Below are 22314 nucleotides of genomic sequence, written 5' to 3'. Positions count from 1 at the left end.
CGAGTGATCAATTGTAGATTCAAAACTCAATGTGGCTGAACATTAAAAACCGAATGGAGTATCCATCTGGTTATATCGCCAAAGTCGAAACCGATCCGCACTAAATTAGTGTAAAATGTTATAGTTTATTGGTTATTTCAGCTCGCGTATGTGTAATTTGTTTTTCTTTTGCCGTTGGAAGGGTTCTTCGCTTCTACTGTTTTTTTATTGCAAAGCAAATCAAGCCTTGTTTATCTGTACTTAAGATTATTATTGTAATGTACATTATTATATGTAATCTAAACAAACAAATAGATTATTATGATAAATTATTATAGTATTCTGGTAAGCTTCTCTAAGGGTGTTTTTTAGTATTGGTGGCTAAAAAGTCACTGCTCTTGGGTAGTTTAAATGGTTTCAGTCTAATAAAAAGTATTTTATGATACCGGTAGCTCAAGCTACTAAATCGTTTCTGATCGTTGGATCTAACAGTGCACATTATACTCAGCTAGGTCCAATGGTGAGAAACGATTTGGTGTCTCGCCATCTATTATCCACTTTAGCTTATAATAATGTAACTTATAAAAATATATCTCAATAATTTAGATTAAAATAACCCTAAATAAAACAAACCAGTTCTAAGTAGTACAGAATATTATTGTGGAACAAATACGGACCCTTCTTAAGTAAGGAATCATGGGTGAATTAATTCCTATGATCTATATGTACTACAACGCACTGTGTCAAAACGCATTTTCCTTGGAATAGTTTCTGTGAATCTTGTAGATCTGTACGGCTGCACCACAACGGTAGTTATAACCTGTTGAATTATGCAAGGTTCTTTCTAGAGTTATGTGAAAAGGTTGACTAATGATGTTTATTTTTCTTTTCACATTATCATGCATTCCTACGAGAATTTTATCTTTTCACTTCTGCTCATACTTATAAATTAATATTTAACTTTGTAATCTTAATTTAGAGTTATTTTAAAGTTTTTTTTATCACAGCGTAGAAAAGTTTTATTTGATGCCTCTAACACGTCTCGGTAGGATCGTCGCCAAAATGGGCACAAGGCCAAGAGAGTTCCGGCGGTGACAGTTACTCACTAGTTTGACTTCCTGGTTTTGCGAGAGCACGGCATGGCGCGATCGGCTATTGCCGTTGAGATTATCACACTGTCATGTTCAATTTCCAATATGGTACTCACCACTATTACTCCGTCGTAAAAAAAGATTTCGTAGATTTTTTAATCGAGTGTTTAACCATCCGTTTTATTTAAAAAATTTATTAAAAAATTTAAAAAATAAAGTCACACTTAAAATACTATTCATGTTTTATCATGTAGTAACAATAAAAATATTAATTATAAAAATATTTCAAATAAGACGAAAAGTCAAAAATTCTAAAAGAAACAAATTCGTTTATTTTGGAACGGAGGTTGCACGTGCTTTTTATACTTAGGACAGCGAATGAGAAGAGAAGACGAGATCGCATCACACATGGGCATTGAAAGCACCACGTTTAAAGGAAAAAACACTCAAACTACACCATATCAAGCCCACTAGTTCGGGCCAGATTACGTGCAACAAGATTGGAAAATGAATTAAGCCCATACCATCACTCCCGGTCGAAAGAAAGCGAAAAAAAGGAAAAAAAAAAGAACCCGCCGTCACATCCTATTTCCGTCTAACGAGGGACTTCCATAATCCAGGTCCTGCTCCTGCACGACTGCAGCACGACGAGGAGAAATGGTTAGTAAAGCGTATCTATAAATAAAAAATAATTTATAAATAATATATATATATAGTATTAGTAATTTAAAAATCAAGATTAAAAACTAATTTATAATAAAAATTTTAAATTAACTTTAATTTAAGATTAAAAATTTTAATTTTGAGCGGAGAGAAGGCTAAAGGGGTTGTTTATAAGGGTTGTTTAAATGAAGCTAAACTTTTTAGCCCTATGTCATATCGAATGTTTGGACACTAGTTTAAAGTATTAAACATATACTAATAAAACAACTAATTTCATAAATGAGTGGTAATCCGCGAGACAAATTTTTTAAACCTAATTAATCTATAATTAGAGCATGTTTACTATAACATCACATATGCTAATTATGGATTAGTTAGACTCAATATACTCGTCTCGTGAATTAGTCCAAAGATTATATATATATATATATATTATTAATAATCTACGTTTATATTTATAACAAGTATAGAACAAAATACTAAAAATAAATTTCTCTCCAGACACCACCTAAATCTCCAAGCAGCGCAAGCGTTGGACAACAACGTCAACAACTGACTCGACCGATGGTCCGCGCCACTCACATCAATCGTCGCCCCTCGTGAGAGGCGTGTCCCCTTTTAAAACCTCCACCCCCCGCAACGAAGCGGGACGACGAAGAAGAGGACCCGGCGCCAAGCACGAGCTGAGCATCGAAGAAGCAAGCGACGACGACGCGCGCGAGTCACCCCGATCCGATCCCACCAATCTCATCCAGGTACGCGGCCGATTCTTGGTGTGCTGCCCGCTTCAAAAGAGATTAGATGAGAGTAAGAGCTCGGTTTGCTTCCCTACGCAGGTCGCAGGGATTATTGGGGAGCGCAGTGCAGGTTGCTCTGCTGGAGTTCGGTTTCTTCCCGTCTGTTGGGTTGGATTCTGGGAGGGCAGAAGAGGGATGGATTGGAATCCGGCGGCCGAGGAGCGGGTTCTGTGGCCGGCTTCGGTTCTTGCCGGCATCGTCATGTGCACCGTCGTAAGAAGTCCACTTGACCATTCTCTCTCTCTCTCTCTTTTTAATTTTCGCCTGGTTCAGCACTTCAAGCTCTCGAGTTTAGTTTGCTAGCAGTCTGATGCTCTGTTCATGCATGCACCTGCACCCTTCGCTCTGTGTTGTTTCTGAAATTTAGTTGTGCGTGTTGTATTCCGTGTCAGTATGGGGATGTCCAAATCGTACTGTCAATCTCGTTAGGAAAGGAAGAGGTTAGTAGCTGGTGAAATTAATGTGGTGGCCACAGCTCAGGCTGATGGTGCTTATACTTGTCAATTTGGTGATAACTGTTCCATAATACAAAAGTGTGACATTCAACTGTGCTGAGCTGAGCAGATAGTGTTGATTGCCGAATAGTTTTCCTTAGAGAAACTTAAGTGAAACATCTAAGTTTCATGCCAGTTCTCTCGTGTTGGACGTATCATGTAGTCTGCACTGTTTCTCGTCATTTGTCAGGTTTTGTAATGACCCATATAAGTGTGGTTAGAGATATGATCTGAATTATTATCTGTAATATATTTCGATTATATTACTAGTTTTCTACTAGGTTTCTTGTAACCGTTTCCTACTTAGAGTAGGAGTATGATTAGTTTCCTAATAGGATTCTGTCAACCTTTTTCTATTAGGATTTCTTGATTTCCCTTTATATATATCTCTTATAAACCGCACGGGAAGGGTGCGACGGCCCGGTGTATTCCTCTACTATTGTAATCATCACCTCATAGTTTTTTCGCGCAAAGGTTTCCACCTATGGTTTTTTCGCGCAAGGGTTTCCACGTTAAATCTGCTTTCTCGGTTATCTGGCCAATTCCCCTAACAAGTGCTATCAGAGCCGGAGATTCGATCTATCTTGCGGTGGCGTTCGTCGTTGCGTGTCTTTGGCCGGCGGCGGTGTTTGTCCTCCCCATCCCTGCAACCGGCGCACGCACAACAACATTGCATTTGTTCTGTGACTTCCGTCGACGGCGTTCTCAGGCTCGTCCAGCCACTTCCTGTCCTTGGCCATTGCATACATGCACTCCATAGCAAGGCGTGCTGTAGCAACATCGTTGGATTTTTTCCTGGTTGTGGCAAGGTGTGGCTGCATGTGCTTGTGTCACGTCAAGGTCAAGATCAGGATCAACTGGTGAAGATCAATATTCCCTTGATTTCTTTTCTACCCGCACACACCAAGTCTATCAAGGAATTTTTCTCTCATTCTTGAGATCTACCATATATTTTTTGATCTACAATTTTTCTCAAAGTCTTTCACCAAATTGGACATTGAGAAGTTTCATGACAAGATCAGTTTCAGCATATGGCAGATTCTTATGAGAGTTTTCTTGTGCAAGCTGGTGTTTGGAAGAGAAAAACAATTCACCGAGGAGATTTTGGTTGTTCCCATTTATCACTTTGATCAAATTTATCAAGAGATTTCAATACTTCGTTTCGCTATTCTGTTGGGTTCCCCCAATTTATACCAACAACTTTAGGATTTGATCCTATGGCGAGTTTTGAAGTATTACTCAATGCTCTTGTTTTAATCACGTGAATTCAGAGGAACTGCTATGAGCACATGACCAATTTTTCATGAGGTTTATCAGGAGATTCAAGTACTTCGTTTTGGTTCGTATCTCTGTTGGGTTTTACCAATTTATTCCAACAGGTTTAGAGTTTTATTCCCATTGCAACTTTGAAATATAGCTCACTGCTTGAACAAGTGAGGTTCTCGTTGTCCTCAAGTTTGGTTTGTGCTTATTATAGTCTAAAAGACTATTTGTCGTAAGGTGATTTTATCTACATGAGGTTTCTGGTGTTTTCAATTTTTATGCTACAAGGGAATTCGTCTCAAGGTGGAGATTGTTAGAGATATGATCCGAATTATTATCTGTAATGTATTTGGATTATATTACTAGTTTCCTACTAGGTTTCTTGTAACCGTTTCCTACTTGGAGTAGGAGTATGATTAGTTTCCTAATAGGATTCTGTCAACCTTTTTCTATTATGACTCCTTGATTTTTACTTATATATATCCCTTGTAAGCCGTACGGAAAGGGTGCGACGGCCCGGTGTATTCCCCTGCTATTGTAATCATCACCTCATAGTGATTATTGTCGGTTGGCGCCCGTGGTTTTTTCCCGTAAGGGTTTCCACGTTAAATCTGCTTTCTCGGTTATCTGGCCAATTTTCCTAACAAGTGTTTTCTTAAAAGGAAAGAGGGACATAGGGGCGGGCACATTCAGTTCTGGTAGGAATAAATTTCTTTTTCAATAGGCCTAATATCAACATTATGGAAACTTATGCTGCTCGATTTGTGTAAGGAGTATTGTTTCCTTAATGTGAGGTTAGTTGGAGAAATATAAATCAACAAAAAGGAAAATCTGCTCAAGATATTAGATATATGCATATATTGATTTTATTTAACCAAGTTGAGAAATGTACTAAGTCTTAGATTTTCTTTCCTTTTACCTTTTTGCCGGGATGGCTGAAGGAGGTCATTCAAATGGTATTAAGATTGAGTAAAAAATGTCACAATAAACACGTCTTAGATCTTAATGTAAGTTGGAATAAGTATCCGTAATTCTGTTTGCCGGCAACCAAATGGTATTAAGACTGAGGAACAAATGCTACAATAAACACGTCTTATATCTTATTGTTCTACGGAGCATATAAACTACATGTCATCAGGAAAAAAGGGAATATCTATCCGTAATTCCGTTTACAGAAATTTCTGAGCGTGTTCCCTAGATCACGTGGTGGCGCTGATTTATTTTTAAAAGTACGGATGCTGAAATAAGACGTGCTATTCTCTTCAGAGCATACGCCATCCTTCCTTCACATGAAAGGTGTGAGAAAATCAGAAAAGTATGACCTGTTATGATCTATGTCTTACGCGAACTAGAGAGTAATACTAGATTACATATCATATACTCAATGTTAGCTATTTGCCTCTTATTTCTGCTAACTACCGAATCTGAATTGAAAATGTTTTGGACCAGATAATTCTTTACAACTCATTGTATCTTGCTACTAACACTTCTCATTTTGTCCTTATAGGTATATGAAATAACTCAAAAGGTTAGCTCTCATTGCTTCAAGGCCTATGATAACTTAAGTGCAATGAAAAAGGTAGAATGGAATAATAGGTAAGATATTATCCGCTAAATTTTTTGTTCTTTATCTATTATCATAGTTGTTGCCTGCTTCCTTTTTAAGCCTAACTATATGATGCCGCCTGTTGATAGGGGTTTCTCTACATTCCATGCATTGGTTGCTGCAGTTGTTTCTTTTTACTTGGTTGTGATATCTGACGTCTTCCAGAGCGACATAATAATTGATAGAAAGTCATGGTTATCTGATGCCATGTTTGGGGTAAGCTGTTCATTTCCTGCTCTGTTTGGAAACGTTATTTTTTCTCATATGAATTAATTATGCATGTATTTGAGAACAAAATTTAAAAAATAAAATCAAAAAAATGTTCTCCATCTGTTACCATACTGTTCTTCTTTGCATCAACTGGCATGACATGCAAATAATAACCACTTATCATATTAAGTTCATGTATTGTGCAGGTCTCGATTGGTTACTTTCTGACAGATTTGGTGATGATTCTGTGGTATTTCCCCTCTTTAGGTGGAAAGGAATATGTAAGTGTTACACTGTTAGAGTGAGTGCACGTGCGTACACTGGCTCTATAAAACTCGTACGTCCCAGTCTCTATAAAACTTGTACGTCTCAGTTTCTACCTGACCAGGAGTTATTTTCTTTCAGCTCCTGCATCATGGACTTTCGATGTATGCAATATGTCTTGCTTTGTTGAGTGGCAAAGCACACATGTACATACTTATGGTTCTGTTTACTGAAGCCACCACTCCCTTTGTGAACCTTAGATGGTAAATTGGTAATGTCAACCTGTTTATCAAGAACTCAAGATATCACCCATTCTTTCTGAATTCATAATTGTCTCATGCAGGTATTTGGAGGTTGCTGGTCAGAAGACGCATAATCTTTACGTGTACAATGGATTGGCTTTGTTTTTTGGATGGCTGGTATAACCGCTGCTCATATATAGTTCACCACCCCTCCTCTAAATGTTAGAGCCTTGAGTGCAATGGATTATTGGTAGATGTCCATATGGTGAATTAAAAACAAATCTAGTTATGTTCATGTCATGTGTGATTACTTTTTGATTGGGTCCTTCCCTCAGATTGAGATGCTCGAAGAGAAATTCCTTTTGAATTTTTTTTATTTATTTATGTGCTTGTTTGATGGGAAAATGATCCTTGCTAGAATTTTCTTTGTCACAAGCCACATTGAGATGTCAAGTTGTGCTGGAGGGGCATGAAGCTGCCAATGCCCTTTTTGCTATTGTGAATATTTGATTTACAAACATATTTTGGCTTGCAGGCTGCACGGGTAATCTTGTTCATATATTTCTTCACTCATATGTACTTCCATTTTGATCAGGTATGCATGACTTTACCAGTTTATCCAGAGAATCAAATCAAACAGTTATTTACTACATCTCCCTTTACATTTTACCGGTATATATTGATCTTTTCTCCTTTTATTTTCTAATGCTCCCCGTATATTGTGTCATACCCATTTCCAGGTGAAGACCATCTTCACCCTGGGTTTCTACAGTATACTGACGGTGCCACCGGCGCTGGCAGTGATGAACCTCTTTTGGTTCTGGAAGATATTCAAGGGAATGCTGAAGACCCTGTCTAAAAGGAAGAAGCCCATTGAAAACGGAAAGGCAGACTAATAGTTAGAAGTAAGGTGGAAATGAGGATTTCTTTCCTCTAGCTTTGAACAGATTAAAAGTTGTTCCTCGTTGTAGATTAAAAGAATTGTTTATTCGTTACACATTTCAGTTCTAATTGCCTTGACTGTGAGAGCTTTCTGCTTTCTTGTACCCTGCAGTATCTACAAGACTACAATAATTCTAACCTTTCCCTTTTTTTTTCCTTTTAATCATCCAGCCAACCGTACAATATCTTAGGCTACCTCCAACAATAAAGATAGTATTTTTTCTTTAAGCATTCTAAAAGGCGAACTTACTTAATGGTCTAGCTCTTAGCAAATAGCTTATAGTACAAATGACTCTACAATTCATTCTCACTTGATATTAAAATATATACGAGAGACAAGAGATAATTTTCATTTCTCTTCTATTAAAAAATTATATAATACACCTTATAGATAACTTAGATACCCATTGGAAAAAGCCTAACAAACAGCATTTGTCACTCCTCACTTGGAGTTAGAGCTGCTTACCTAGATATACATATATATATATTTTTTTATCGAAGTGTTGGCAACTTGCAGCAATTTTCATGGACTTGCACGTGCAATTTGTGTGGGTTGGGTCCATGGGCCTTTTTGCGGGGTTGGTGGTGGATCTGAATTCTGAAACCTGCTTGACGGTGGTGTGGACTGTGGACTGTGTGGTGGACGGTGGAAGAAGAACTGACCAAGTGTTTGGGCGTGAGCGTTCGCCGTAGCCGCGGAACGTGCGAGCGGAGCGGGGCGGGGCGGGGCGCAGCGTCAAAGACGTGTCGACCGGTCGTGGACTCCGCGGGAAGGAGCGTTCGAGGTCGCTTTTCCGGTTTCCTCTTGCTGTTAATGGAGTAGCTTTCCTTGGGCCTCCGGATCTCATTCCTCAATGACTGCTCTTCTCTTTCCTGAAAAGTCCAGATGGCAATAGCGTACTCTCTTGCAAAACAGAAATGATTATTCAAATATTACCAAAAAAATGATTAATATAATTTTCTATATCATATTTTTAAGGTTTTTTAAAACACACACCGCAAAGTCGTTTAGAAAACATGCGCGTAAAAATAAGACAAAGTTAGCAGCAGAGAGAGCAAAATGTACTTGTTTGGTTAGCTTGCTAAAAATTGCAGATTCAAATTTATCTTTCACTTCAGTGACCTCTTTACTACACTGTAATCCGAGAGTTGGTCCAGCGGTGGTTGTTCTCGTCGGGCGGACAGGAGTAGCAGTGGTCCTCGTGGCAGTGGCGATGGTCCATGTCATCGTGGCTAGTGAGGTAGCGCTAGAGGGGAGCTCCAGCTAGACGAGAGGTAGTTGAGGGGTAGCAGTTGGAGAAGGTGGTACTAGAGGGTAGCGACGATGACAACAATGGTGGTGGATAAGGAGGAGAGATATTGGTAGTGAAAGTTTGCAGGAGGTGGTGTCCGCATTCGATTCCAGTGGAGACAATGGCGGTGGTGCTCTTCCTTGATGAGCAGATGCGTCATGTAGAGCTAACCAGTAGAGGCATCGACCAAATAATCTGTGATAGTGGTGAGATATGGGTGAGGAGAGAAAGAGGTGGGGCCACAGTGGGCCTACCTTTTGGTAACCGGAGTGGTATGTCCAAATTTGACCAATGAGAATGTCGGTTTGGTCAAACATATTGCTCTAGATAGAGAGGTTGTTAGAGGGCAACGTTTATATAAGTTTACCAAATTTTAGCTAGGAGAGTTACTTTACGAGGCGATGAGAGGAGCTACAAATACATAAGTATATTTTAGGATTAAAATAATATATGAAAATATACATATTTAGGATAGAGGAAGCAGTGCTGCATGAAAAATCCTGGAAGAAATCTAACTATTTTTTAAAAAAACTTTAAATCTTACGGCTAAAAGTTTGGAAACAAAAATACAGAAACATATAATGCCGAAAAAAAGGAAATAAAAGTGAAGAGTGAAGACAAGTATTAACGGCCACCATGATGGCATTTATCCTTCTTTCTTTTCCTGAGAGGGTGTCACGTTGAGTTGAGTTTCGGCACGAGAATAAAATAATACGGTACAGTTCTGACTATTTGTATTATTGCATATGTATTCTGCATTATCCGCTGTTTGCATTTATGGCTTGTGTAATTTGTAATGGCGCGAGCAACTGCCGTTCCGAAACATGATGGGTGTTTAATTCGAGAAAAGAAAATTTTTAGGTGTCATATCAGACGTTTGATCGGATGTTAGAAGATGTTTTCGAACATGTATTAAAAGACAAATTTCATAACTCATCTAGAAACCGCGAGACGAATTTTTTAAGCCTAATTAATCCGTTATTAGCACTATAGGTTACTGTAGCATCATGACTAATCATGTACTAATTAGGCTCAAAAGATTCTTCTCACCATTTCCGTGCAATTAGTTTTGTGTTTCATTTATGTTTAATGCTCATACCTAAAGATTCTGTTTGATGTTTTTGAGAAAAAGTTTTTGAAAACTGTCGTAGAGCCTGTGTGCTTGCATATATGGGCGTATAAAACTAAAACTCCAAATCCTAGCAATTTGCAAACAGTAATGTTGGCAAACTAAGAAACAAATACGGGCTCCCACACGTAGAAATAAACAAATACGGGCGGAAACGAAATTTGCAGAAAAAAAGTATATTCACGCCCACCACTACATCGTTTGCCTAATTTTTTTTTTCAATAGTGGATGCCACGTTTTGAGTTGATTTTTTTATGAATATAAACAATATCCTACTCTGTCACCATTTTGACTATTTTGCTAATATTACTGTTTGCATATGGAAATAATTTACTACTAGTAACTACTTTACCATGACGCTAGCAGCTACCACCTATTCTGAATATTAGTCGTGTTAAGTTCCGCTAAGCACATAGATTAGCATCCAGATTTTGAGAATATATAGCCACAAATCTGGAAAATAAACCATTTTCAGGACTGATGAAGTACTAAATGTCATAGGTTAAGAAACTAAACCTTTTCAGATTCCTAGGGTTTGATTGTTGACATATTTATAAATTGAAAATAATTTGCGAATAAAACATTTATATATATATTCATAGCGATCTAAAATTAAGGTTGAAAAATAAACTATAATGAAAAACTTTAAATTTAAGATTAAAAATTTAAATTTGGCTTATAAGCATAAATATAAAAAATAGGGTGTCAACGGCTAAGTAAAAAACCATATGTTTATTACTCGTTTCGTTTAAAAAATTATATTTTTAGTCTACCTCACACATACTCTTCATTTTTCAAACCCTAATGCAGTTATCTCATACTTATTTCAAATTTTGGTATTTTTTCCTCTATTTTATCAAACTTTAATGAAATCTAGGTGAGACAAACGAGAACGGATAAACATGACGTCCTTTTGAATGGATTTAGCGAAATTTTAAGCCCCCAAACCATTATCTCAGCAGAAGAGCAGGTGTAACCCTGCCTCTTTCCACGTGTGGCTGTGTAGTGGAATGAGATCCTCTCCAATAGCAACATCCTACTGCAGAGAGCAACAGTAACATGAATTTGTCGTATCTTGTGACCGGTGGATTGAAACAGATGGATAAGATTTAGCGCTACAATATTTGCTATAATAACAAACAGTGTTTTAAAATTACTATTACTACAGTATTTAGACACTGTTTATGGCATTAAAACATGGTTCCGCTCACATAAACAATGCTCTCCACTCATATGAACAGTGCTCTTCTACGTTACGTTACTGTAGAGAACTGGACCCCTGTACAGTATAGGAAGCTGCCCAGAAGTACGTACAGTACCGATCATCCTGTTGCCTGCAAGCTACCCACCATAAAAATGGACAGCGAGGTACAGAAAACCCCTCGCCTCCAAAAATAAACCAAGGAAGCCGCACGCGAACGCGAGCCCTTCTCCGCCTCTTCTTCCTCCTCCCCCTCCCCCTCCCCCTCCTTCCCTTCCCTTCCTTCTCGCTCGCTAATCGCCATACTTCCCGCTCCCCCCGCGGCTCCGCTTTGACCGCCTCCCCGTCCTCCCTTCTCATCTCCCCGGGGCCTCCCCCTCCCGCTTCCACCCGCGCGATTCAGGCACAGAAAGAGAGGGAGGCAGCGGCCGGAACGGGCGATGTCAATGTGGCGCTTCTCCCGCTCCCTCCTCCGCGCCGCCGCCACCGCGGCGTCGTCCGCGTCCGCCTCGTCACCGGCGGCGGCGGCGGCGGGGAAGCATGCCGCCTCGCGGAGGTGGGCGACGCCGCGTGAGCTCCAGCGGTGCCGGTACGCGTCGCTCCCGGCGGCGGCGGAGGCGGCGGCGGGGAAGGATGGGGAGGCGGAGGTGACGGCGGAGGAGGCGAGGCGGCTGATGCGGCTGGCGAACGTGGAGGCGCTGAAGCGGAAGCTCGGGGACGGGGAGGTGATACTGTACGCGGAGCTGCTGCGCGCGTGCCAGGAGGCCGGCGCCGCCCGGACGCGCGCCGAGGCCGTGGCTCTCGCGGGCGCGCTCGACGAGGCCGGCGTCGTGCTGCTCTTCCGCGACAAGGTCTACCTCCAGCCCGAAAAGGTCAGCTCACCCCGTCCACCTCGCTGATTGTTAGAAACTTTTCGCCCTTTTCGATTGATTGCTTGCGTTTGCCGCTCCGTTCGTCTCGGCGATTCGTGCGACTTCCGGGTTCGAAGTTTGGTGTGTTCGGCCGAAAGCACACGCTCCTTCCTGACCGATCAGATTAAAAATAAAATCGATGCAAGCTAGAGATTTGTTTGGCGCATTCCCAACTCGGCCGGAGAAGCATGTGGTCCATACAGATTAGGTCACTGCGCGGTTAACGGCTAAAGTACAGATCTTTGTCCCCTCTCTGTTCCTGATGTTGATCTGCAACATTTGGTAGATTTCCCGGGGGGAGTACAAATGCACTTAACCAGTGGGTGGTCCAATGCTGCATCTCCTGCAATCTCTGCCCAAGTTTTGGCACCCTAATTTGTGCGATTTCTCCCGTTGATTCATCCATCCAAATTGAACCGTGCGATCCGATAACAAAAACCAATTGATAGGGGAAATATAAGTAAGCACTTCGATAGTTCATTTCAGGGTTTTTTTTTTGAGAAAAAAAAAAGTTCAGTTCATCATCCACTTTGTTTTGTACCGTTCAATGGCAGGCAGCAGGCTGACGGAAACCTGACCTACTATTGTGGGGGTTCTGGTTTTACTGTTTATACCTAGGCGATCCACACTTGCTGTTGCAGGTGAAAGTTTGTAAGAAAAGGCGAGTTGCTTGCTTCCGGACGCGGTCCCAAGTGGTGGCGTCTGGTGGCTCACCGCGTGCAGGATGCACCTCGCAGGTACGTGCACGCGGACCGCACCAGTGAAAAAGCCGTCCTCGTTTCTTCGGTGGAGAGGGATTCTTCCGATTAAGTGTGCTGATAAAGCATCTATTGAATGCCTATCCTCTTCTATAGCTTTCTTTCCTTTTGCCCTTTCGGTGTCACACAGGATGGGTCACTGGCTCATTGCCGTGGAGAGGCTGGTGCATCTTTACAGTGTTTTCTAATCTTTTGGATCACTGTTACTGACTACTGTTGTTTGAGCGGCTGCCGAGTGCTGGGTGTGCGTTGACTATGTTTTAACCATTATCTAACAGTTTTCTTTTTAATTATCATGCATAAAATATGTCATTTGATAGCAAGCCCCATTTGTTTGTTGTGGACAAAGTGGTTTACTTAAATTAAGAATGTTCTTTTGTGGGGCATTCCGTGCATTATGTTGTGGTACAGTATGGCTCATTTTACAATTTTGCATCAAACCCATCAATGCAGGCCTAGCGGCCTATGCTTGCAGAAGGTCTTTACGTGATTTTACTCTAACCAACAAGCAACTTTTGATGATATTCTTGTATATATTTCTACCCTTCTAATATATACCACACCGGGGTAAACCGGTGGCCTTCTTTCAAAAAAAAAGAAACTTTAGATGATATTTAACTTTGCCTAAACTTGCTATCAAAATGTATGGAAAAAACTTAGCATAAACTTATTATTTTTCTTGTTTCATATAGATTGTGGATCTTGTAAGAAAAGCTATGCCACTTGCACTGACACCTGAGGATGATCCAAGAAAGGAAGAACTCAAGAAGCTGCAGACACAGTTGGAAGATATCAACAAGCTCGCACACAAGCAAGTCAGGAGAATCCTCTGGTCTGGGCTAGGGTTCTTGATCACACAGGTTGGGCTCTTTTTCAGGCTCACATTCTGGGAGTTCTCGTGGGATGTCATGGAGCCCATCACGTTCTTCACCACCACAACAGGCCTGGTTGTAGGGTATGCCTACTTCCTCATCACATCAAGGGATCCAACTTACAGAGACTTCATGGAGAGGCTGTTCGAATCTCGGCAGAGGAAGCTGATCCAGAGGCAAAACTTCAACTTGGATAGGTACCTGGAACTCCAGAGGCGCTGTAAAGATCCTCTGGAGAAGATATGTGGCACAAACCAATCTTCCAATCCTGACATCGCTCATCTCCACGAGTTGTCCGTTAACAAATGACAGCAATCTCACAAGCACTAATCTACCATTGCTTCTTTTCTTATTCCATTTTTTTGGGGTGATGATCAAGAAAGTACTAGCAAATCCGATGTTTTTACATTGGTGAGGTGGACCTATTTTTTTTGCGACCCTTTTTATGGTCTTCCCATATGCAAATGTGTAGGTCAGACTCAGTAACTACTATAATCTTTTTTTGTAACAATGTTGAAGCACAAAGCACACGTTAGTTGGAAGGAAACTTTACATGTATGACCATATGACCAGAAGCTTTGCCAAGAGCTGTGTAATTTTGCAGCCTAGCCTCTGCTAATCTACTGTGCCTGTGCTAGTAATTCATTAGCTTCATTATGTGTCGTGTTTTATCTTCTAGAGGATGGTGTTGATTGTTCAGCAACCAGAGCATTGTAAAATGGTGTATTTGATCCTCCCATGAGCACCAGCTACCAGAACATGACTCAATACACCAAAATTTTAAGACAGGAGTACGTCAGCCCCATCTTTTTTATTCTGTTTATACTTATAAACCAAAATTTGAAAGTTTTAACCTTATTTTTTAGAGGTTTTCATCGTAACTACTTTTTAATCTTAGCTTTTAGATTGCTAAAAACACGTATATAAAAGTTTTATTTATAAATTATTTTTATCTGTAAAAATGTTGTTTGGCTCCTATGATACTCCCGTCCTGAAGGAAAAACCCATGTGTTTCACAGGCATACGGCATATCCATATGGAACACAAATGGATGGCCAAACCAGTCCAGATGCATAAGCTGAAGAAATCAAGAAAATATATCCCGTCGTACCCATCTCACCGTTTCTTACGAAGAACCTTGCAGTTTTCAACTGATTTTGTTCCATGTGGTCCACTTGGATGAAAAGGGTTTTGAACTGAATTTTTTTGTTCCATGTGGATGAAAAGGAACGGTTTAAAAGTAGTCAGAGCCGTCGAATACCTGATGCCCGAGCACGGCGGATGATCCGCTCCGCCACTCACAATTCTTGAATGCCACATTGAAATCGCGCCGGCGCCGCCGCCGGCGAGGCGAGGGCCAGCACCAGCACATCCCGCGCCTCCACGGCTCTACTTCTACTGGCCGGCTGGGCCACCTCGCCAAGTGACCCAAGTGTGGAAGTTGACATCAGTTTGGCTAGTCATGAACTCAAGATAGTTGCAGTAGTTTGTTTGCGCCCCTAGCTAATGAAGATACTGGCATGATCCAGCTGCAGGTGCAGCTGCTAAATGGGACGTCGCTTTCTTGGAATCAAGATGACAAGATTCATGAATCCAGATCACTGTGCCTTTTCTGCTTGGAGATTTGTCTGATGGCGACCTTCGCACAGTCACAATATTGGATTATGTTTGAGACGCAGAAGAAAAAACTTTGGCCCTTTCTGCCCGCAAGCTGACGCGTTCAGTGGCGGGCGGGGTCGGACGACTGCTCAGGCTATGTCCCATGTGTTTTCACCGAATTTATGTGACGGCACATATAAAAATTTATATATTGTTAACACACAGGCATGTAAACAAGATGTTAATGGCTACACCACTTGACACGTTAATACGAGTTATGTTGTTTGGAAACTACTTAACTGTGCCTTGTGTAACGTGTAAAATACAATTGTTTCTGACTAACTGCCTCTGTGTAGATCAGATACTGGAAGCAAGTTGACTTGCAGACAGATACATATTTATAGGTTATGTTACAACGTGCATTTTAGGTCAGACTAAGATTAGTTGGTTACTTATCGAGCTAAATGCACATAAATAACTTATAAAAGTTGCACATAAAAATGGTAAAACGGTTATTCACCTTCTAACAATCTGCTAGGTGCCTTTAGCTATAATATATATATATATATATATATATATATATATATATATATATATATATATATATATATATATATATATATGGCTATTGCATAACTGACTTTATTTTAAAAGCTAACCGTAGATTTAATCCTCTTTTTTCACTGGCTGTGTTGACCAGTTTTCGAAATTGAGTCGGCCCTATAACCAACAAAGGATAAAAAGAAAAAGAAAACACGCGAAAAGACAAAAATACCCTCTGACTCCCCCTCTCCCAGTACAGACAGCAAAGAGAGTGATGAGCGGCGGCGGCCGCCGCGGGCGGGCAGCGCACACGGCGCGGCGGGGAGGCTGCGGCGGCGGTGTGCAGCGGCAGTGGGCGTGCGGCTGCGGCGGGAAGCGGCGGCAGGGGTACTTTCCCGACCACCTCGCCGACCACTCCGTCTGGCCGTCGAAACCGCCGGAGTACGTTCCCGTGACAAGCGACTTCGGCGCCCGCGTCCGGGAACTCGCTTCCAAGCTGCTCGCCATCCTCTCCCTCAGCCTCGGCCTGCCGGAGCTGCTGCTCGCGGACGGCGCCGACAAGCCGCTCTTCGCGCCACGCATGCACCTTCAAGCAGCACGTCCAACGCAAGGTGTTAAGCAGCAGGATCAGCAGCAAGACGTCGACGTTGCAGCTGCTTAATTCAACACTATCATCCGTCGAATTAATGGCTCGATCGACCTAGCTAAATCATTGCAACGTACTATAGATTTGCTCGCTAAGGGCAAGTCACTATATATCATAAAAGCGTGTGATGCATTTTTAAATTATGCACTGTATACACCTTTATTTTTTAATAGAGGTTGTTTTATAATCCGTGCGATCAAACTAAAAATTAATGATAAAAATATTTTACGACTTATATATCTCCCTATAATTCTATCGTTATCTATAGAATTTCTTATCTATGACGGTATATATTTGTACGTCTAATGACGAGGACACATTATCTCACCGGTCTTTTGTTAAAAATTAGGCAAAACCATGTCAAAATTTTGTTTAAATTAATTCAAATTTGAACTGATTTTAGTTCAAATTTTACTATAATTTATCAATTTAATCAAACTTCAGTCAAATATCAAATAAATTTATCTCAAATATTAAACATAAATCAAATATTATAATTAAATTATTTATTACAAAGGACATATGTATAAAATTAGGCCAAATATGCAATAAAAATTTACAAAGTAGGGTCAAATATGCAATGGTAAAAACGTTCATGTATGTCTCATTTAATACCGTTATGCTCACTTAACGCCTTAACGGACTAGGGTCAGCCGGTTGCTTCAAATTTAAAAATTAGGGTCAAAACTACAAAGTGAAAAAAAGTATTGAATCTGCAGTTAACTTTCAAAATAGGGTCAGTTATACAATAGCGTCTATAAAACTATTGACGCGTGCGAGTTTTACGAAATATCATCGTCCAAAGGATTTTGTCTTATAAATGTCATCGCCGTTAGGGTTATGTCGACCTTTCTCCATTAAATACGTTTGTACGATGGTATTTTATAGAAGTCACACTTGTCGATGATATTTTTTAGAATTAAATATTTGTTAGAATTAATTATTTCTTAGAATTAAATATTTGTTAGAATTAATTATTTCTTAGAATTAAATATTTGTTAGAATTAAACATTTGTAAGATTTTTTCTCTATATATTTATATGTCGTATGTGTATACGTATAGTATAGTACACGTAAACCGACCTGCCCAGCGCGGCCGATGGCATATCGGCACATTGCCACCGTGCGGTGCGGTGCGCGGCGCGGTGGAATGGCGCATGCACCATGCAGCGGCAGAGGAGGAACGAGTCAAGGTGAAAGGGGGGGACGAGCCGATCGACCGGCGGTGGCGCGCGGTGCCGAGGCGAGCGGACGCGCGGGCGTTGCGGCCGTTGGGGAGTAGCCCGTCCACCCGCCACGGACACGTCCCGCGCCCTCGCGCGCACCGCTCCTTCCCGCGGCCGCTCCACGCATATAAGCCACGCCTCCTCCCGCCTCCCCTCCCCACCACACACGGCACACCCACCCGGCCTCTCCGCACCGCCGGCCGCCGTTGCCACAGCTGCGTCGGCCGTACGTCTGCCCGCTCCGGCGAGAGGGGGGGTCACATCGTACGGGAGAGGACGAGGCGTACGTACGTTACGTGCTCGATCGATCTCCGACCGATGACAACCATGCGCGCCTCCGCCGCGGCGGTGCTGCTGGTGGCGGCGGCGGCGGCGCTCCTCACCGCCGTGCACGCCGAGGACCCGTACCACTTCTTCGAGTGGAAGGTGACGTACGGGACCAAGACGATCTTGGGCGAGGCCCAGAAGGTGATCCTCATCAACGACATGTTCCCCGGCCCCACCATCAACTGCAGCTCCAACAACAACATCGTGGTCAACGTCTTCAACCAGCTCGACCAGCCCCTCCTCTTCACCTGGTACGTGCACGCACGCAATCTTGCATTGCATGCATGCATCTTGATCGGTTAATTCGTTCGTTTTACATGCATGATGCATGCATCGATCAGCTCATTTGGTGGCAATGCAGGCATGGGATCCAGCAGAGGAAGAACTCGTGGCAGGACGGCATGCCGGGCACGATGTGCCCGATTCAGCCGGGCACCAACTTCACGTACCACTGGCAGCCCAAGGACCAGATCGGGAGCTTCTTCTACTTCCCCAGCATCGGCATGCAGCGCGCGGCCGGCGGCTACGGGATCATCACCGTGCACAGCCGGCTGCTCATCCCGGTGCCCTTCGACGAGCCGGCCGGCGACTACCCCGTCCTCGTCGGCGACTGGTACACCAAGGACCACACCGTGCTGGCCAAGAACCTCGAAGCCGGCAAGAGCATCGGCCGCCCCGCCGGGCTCGTCATCAACGGCAAGAACGAGAAGGACGCGTCCAACCCGCCCATGTACACCATGGAGGCCGGCAAGGTGTACCGCTACCGCGTCTGCAACGTCGGGATCAAGACGTCGCTCAACGTGCGCATCCAGAGCCACATCATCAAGCTCGTCGAGATGGAGGGCTCGCACACCGTGCAGAACACCTACGACTCGCTCGACGTGCACGTCGCCCAGTGCGTCTCCTTCCTCGTCGCCGCCGACCAGAAGCCCGGCGACTACCTCCTCGTCGCCTCCACCCGCTTCATGAAGGAGACGAGCTCCATCACCGCCATCATCCGCTACAACGGCTCCAACACTCCGGCGTCGCCCAAGCTGCCGGAAGGCCCCAGCGGCTGGGCGTGGTCCATCAACCAGTGGAGGTCGTTCCGCTGGAACCTGACGGCGAGCGCCGCCCGGCCCAACCCGCAGGGGTCCTACCACTACGGCCAGATCAACATCACCCGGACCATCAGGCTCTCCGCCGGCAGGGCCAAGGTGGGCGGCAAGGAGCGGTTCGCCATCAACGGCGTGTCGCACGTCGACGCCGAGACGCCGCTCAAGCTCGCCGAGTACTTCAACGCCACCGCGGGGGTGTTCGAGTACAACCTCATCGGCGACGTGCCGCCGGCCGCCGGCGCCGCCGTCAAGCTCGCCCCCAACGTCATCCAGACCGAGTTCCGCACCTTCATCGAGGTCGTCTTCGAGAACCCCGAGAAGAGCATCGACTCCTTCCACATCAACGGCTACGCCTTCTTCGCCGCCGGGTAAACTTCCGCTCTCCGTTCTCGCATGCATGGGGTCGCCATAACCACACACCAAAGCTGAGGACTCGACTGACCGGGTACGTACGTGCTTGTGTGCGAGCAGCATGGGGCCGGGGACATGGACGCCGGACTGCAGGAAGACGTACAACCTGCTCGACACGGTGAGCCGGCACACGATCCAGGTGTACCCGAGGTCGTGGACGGCGGTGATGCTCACGTTCGACAACGCGGGCATGTGGAACATCAGGTCCAACATGTGGGAGAGGTTCTACCTCGGCGAGCAGCTCTACGTGAGCGTCATCTCGCCGGCGAGGTCGCTCCGGGACGAGTACAACATGCCGGAGAACGGCCTCCGCTGCGGCAAGGTCGTCGGAATGCCAATGCCGCCGTCCTACCTCCCCGCATAATAAGCAACCAACCCAACCCAACCCAACCAAACCAGCTCAGAATCCATCCATCCATGGTGCTGCTTATTAGCCGCTGCTGTACACACAACGCACGCGACAGGGAGAGCACGAGAATTTTTCTTTCGTTTCCTCTTTTTTTTCGTACGTCCCCCACCGGTTTGTTCTTCTTGCCCCCGGTTTACTCTCTCTTTCGAGGAATAACTAAAAAAGCTACCTGATGATTTCTATCACCGGAACGAGGATGAGAACACGGCAAGGGGAAAAGATCGGTCGGCGAGATGCATGGAGAATGCATACAAAGCTCGAGACGCCCTCTCGGATCGTCGTTGTAGTAGGAGTGTTGATTCTACCTGATCGTTAATTAATTTATCCCCGATTAATAAGTCCTTCAAACCCAATTGATTGTTCTGTGTCAATATATATATGTACATGAGTATATCCTCAACTTTTTTTTATGTAATTTTTTTGGTTGTCAATACTATCCTCGATCTGTTCGGAACTTAACCTTTTGTAAGCTGGTGTTCCATAGATGAAAATGATACCACAGTATAGTATATGAGAAAATGGCATATATGCAATTCAGAGTACCTTTTGAATTCGATCATATTTTAATATTTATATATATATGCATTTCCAGTACCATGCAGTAGCCAGTAAGTGATTTGTGTGTAAGCAATTCTGTGCACCTCTGTTTTCTTCAGCTAAATAAGAACTTGCCTGGCTAGCATCCCAACAGTATAACGTTACTGATTCATCTGGATTGATGGCTGGATTGAATGTTCTCAGCCTTCTCAAATATGCAGAAATTAAGCACTATATCCTTCTTTATAAGTTCCTTTGCTAACCAATGCTGTTCTTATCCTTCTTAGATACTCCCTTCGTATTTTTTTATATGACGTTATTGACTTTTAGTTCCACGTTTAACCATTCGTCTTATTAAAAAATTATATAATTATTAATTATTTTGTTATAATATGATTTATTATTATAGAAACTTTAATTATGCATTATAATTATGCATATTTGGATATAAATTTTGAATAAAACGAATGATCAAACGTGATTCTAAGAGTTAACGGTGTCATACATAAAAATATGAAGGAAGTACTCGATAGGCTGAGGCGAACTATCTTCTATTAGATACCTGATATCTTCATGCTGGACCATTTTGTCTGTAGCTGGTTATACTTGCATGCATTGCTGTCCTCTACTCTTCTACAGTTCTACTGGATACCTGATACCTGATGATGCATCGGTTGTCTGAACCAGAACCTATTAACAGGGTCGGAGGTAGGATTTTCTCAAGAACAGAGCTCAACCATGTAGTCTAATTTTTTTAATATACTAATTTTTAGGGGAAGAGGCATGATTTTCAGAGTACAGGACTCAACCATGTAGTATAGTTGATAATTTTTTTTTTACAAAATTTAACTAAAGACCACTTATTCTCGTGCTTTGCTTGTTATACTCTCTGCTTACTCTATATGTTTCAAAATATAAACATTTCTAGTGTTTCAATCTTTTATTAAAATGTAAGCATTTCTGACACCCATAGTAATATTTATCGCATCGGTCACCTCTCATTTAAAAAATTTATATTTTACTCACTACTCTTTCCGCTGTAGTCATTCCTCGTTTGTTGAGGATCAAAATAACTATTTTGTCTTAGTCTTAGTTATGGCTTAACAAACTAGCAATGTTAATATTTTGTATTTGAAGTAGTATAGTACTGAGACATCCTATTTTAGAAACCAACTGTAGATTTGATCCTCTTTTTTCACTTTGCAGTTTTAACCCCGGTTTTCAAATTTAAAACAGTTCAATGCGAAAGATCCCTGGGCACCGTAGACATTTTGTATTTACCCCCTTGCCGTCCTTACAGAGGCGGAAAGAGGCTAGATGCAAAATGGCCGACCCGCCTGTGGAACCCCGATCTCAGGTATCGGGATTACCTCGTACTTAATTATACCATTCTCTGGATCGAGTAGATGGTACACACGATATTGAGTTGTAGCATCAGTAGTTCATACAACAGTGCCTCACAGGGCTTATTACAACCAGGCACTTGGCCAGATAAAGAGTCTGAAGCTAAAGAACAAAAATTAAACAGAAGCAATAAAAGTAGTGCAATAAAAGTAGTGGCATCTTAGCGACGATACACCACAGGCGACAACTGGAAGGCAAGCCACCACTACGCATCTTCTCCTTCAGGGAGGTCCTCGAAACACTCGTAAGAGTCTGCAACTGAGTATTCCTCAAACACTGATGGTGAGCAAAGCAGGGGTAAGTACGGAGTACTTAACAAGTCACCACGAAAATATGCACATGCATGGTTATAACAAGGAGGCTTATAGGGTTTTTTTTGCATAAAAGCAACTTTCACAAAT

At 42.7% G+C, this 22314-nt stretch overlaps 3 protein-coding genes across 3 annotated transcripts; all 3 read left to right on the top strand.

Moving 5' to 3' along the window:
- Window positions 1-2392: 2392 nt before the first annotated feature.
- Window positions 2393-7749, top strand: LOC102703255 (TLC domain-containing protein 4-like). Its single transcript, XM_006644840.2, has 9 exons — window positions 2393-2488; window positions 2570-2743; window positions 5795-5883; window positions 5983-6109; window positions 6310-6384; window positions 6509-6630; window positions 6711-6786; window positions 7145-7204; window positions 7350-7749. The coding sequence occupies exons 2-9, from the start codon at window positions 2666-2668 to the stop codon at window positions 7503-7505; spliced, it is 783 nt and encodes a 260-aa protein (XP_006644903.1). The 5' UTR covers window positions 2393-2488; window positions 2570-2665; the 3' UTR covers window positions 7506-7749.
- Window positions 7750-11366: 3617 nt separating this feature from the next.
- LOC102722454 (calcium uniporter protein 6, mitochondrial-like) lies at window positions 11367-14371 on the top strand. Its single transcript, XM_006646367.3, has 2 exons — window positions 11367-12045; window positions 13535-14371. Exons 1-2 carry the CDS (start codon window positions 11614-11616, stop codon window positions 14021-14023), a joined length of 921 nt encoding a protein of 306 aa, XP_006646430.2. The 5' UTR covers window positions 11367-11613; the 3' UTR covers window positions 14024-14371.
- Window positions 14372-17898: 3527 nt separating this feature from the next.
- Window positions 17899-20505, top strand: LOC102702982 (L-ascorbate oxidase homolog). The gene is made up of 3 exons (XM_006644839.3): window positions 17899-18306; window positions 18417-19520; window positions 19624-20505. Exons 1-3 carry the CDS (start codon window positions 18047-18049, stop codon window positions 19925-19927), a joined length of 1668 nt encoding a protein of 555 aa, XP_006644902.1. The 5' UTR covers window positions 17899-18046; the 3' UTR covers window positions 19928-20505.
- Window positions 20506-22314: the final 1809 nt, after the last annotated feature.

Source organism: Oryza brachyantha, chromosome 1 (assembly GCF_000231095.2).
Source record: "Oryza brachyantha chromosome 1, ObraRS2, whole genome shotgun sequence".
In the NCBI taxonomy this organism is placed as follows: domain Eukaryota; kingdom Viridiplantae; phylum Streptophyta; class Magnoliopsida; order Poales; family Poaceae; genus Oryza; species Oryza brachyantha.
The sequence above is the reverse complement of the archived record's forward strand: the minus strand, read 5'-3'. Positions and strand labels throughout refer to the sequence as shown.

Bases quoted from the DNA above. Each gene is read 5' to 3' on its own strand.
- LOC102722454 (XM_006646367.3), top strand. From the start codon at position 11,614: ATGTCAATGTGGCGCTTCTCCCGCTCCCTCCTCCGCGCCGCCGCCACC. The intron at 12,046-13,534 runs GTCAGCTCACCC...TGTTTCATATAG, and splicing joins TCTACCTCCAGCCCGAAAAG to ATTGTGGATCTTGTAAGAAA.
- LOC102702982 (XM_006644839.3), top strand. From the start codon at position 18,047: ATGACAACCATGCGCGCCTCCGCCGCGGCGGTGCTGCTGGTGGCGGCG. The intron at 18,307-18,416 runs GTACGTGCACGC...GTGGCAATGCAG, and splicing joins CAGCCCCTCCTCTTCACCTG to GCATGGGATCCAGCAGAGGA. The intron at 19,521-19,623 runs GTAAACTTCCGC...GTGTGCGAGCAG, and splicing joins TACGCCTTCTTCGCCGCCGG to CATGGGGCCGGGGACATGGA.
- LOC102703255 (XM_006644840.2), top strand. From the start codon at position 2,666: ATGGATTGGAATCCGGCGGCCGAGGAGCGGGTTCTGTGGCCGGCTTCG. The intron at 5,884-5,982 runs GTAAGATATTAT...GCCTGTTGATAG, and splicing joins AAGGTAGAATGGAATAATAG to GGGTTTCTCTACATTCCATG. The intron at 6,787-7,144 runs GTATAACCGCTG...TTTGGCTTGCAG, and splicing joins CTTTGTTTTTTGGATGGCTG to GCTGCACGGGTAATCTTGTT.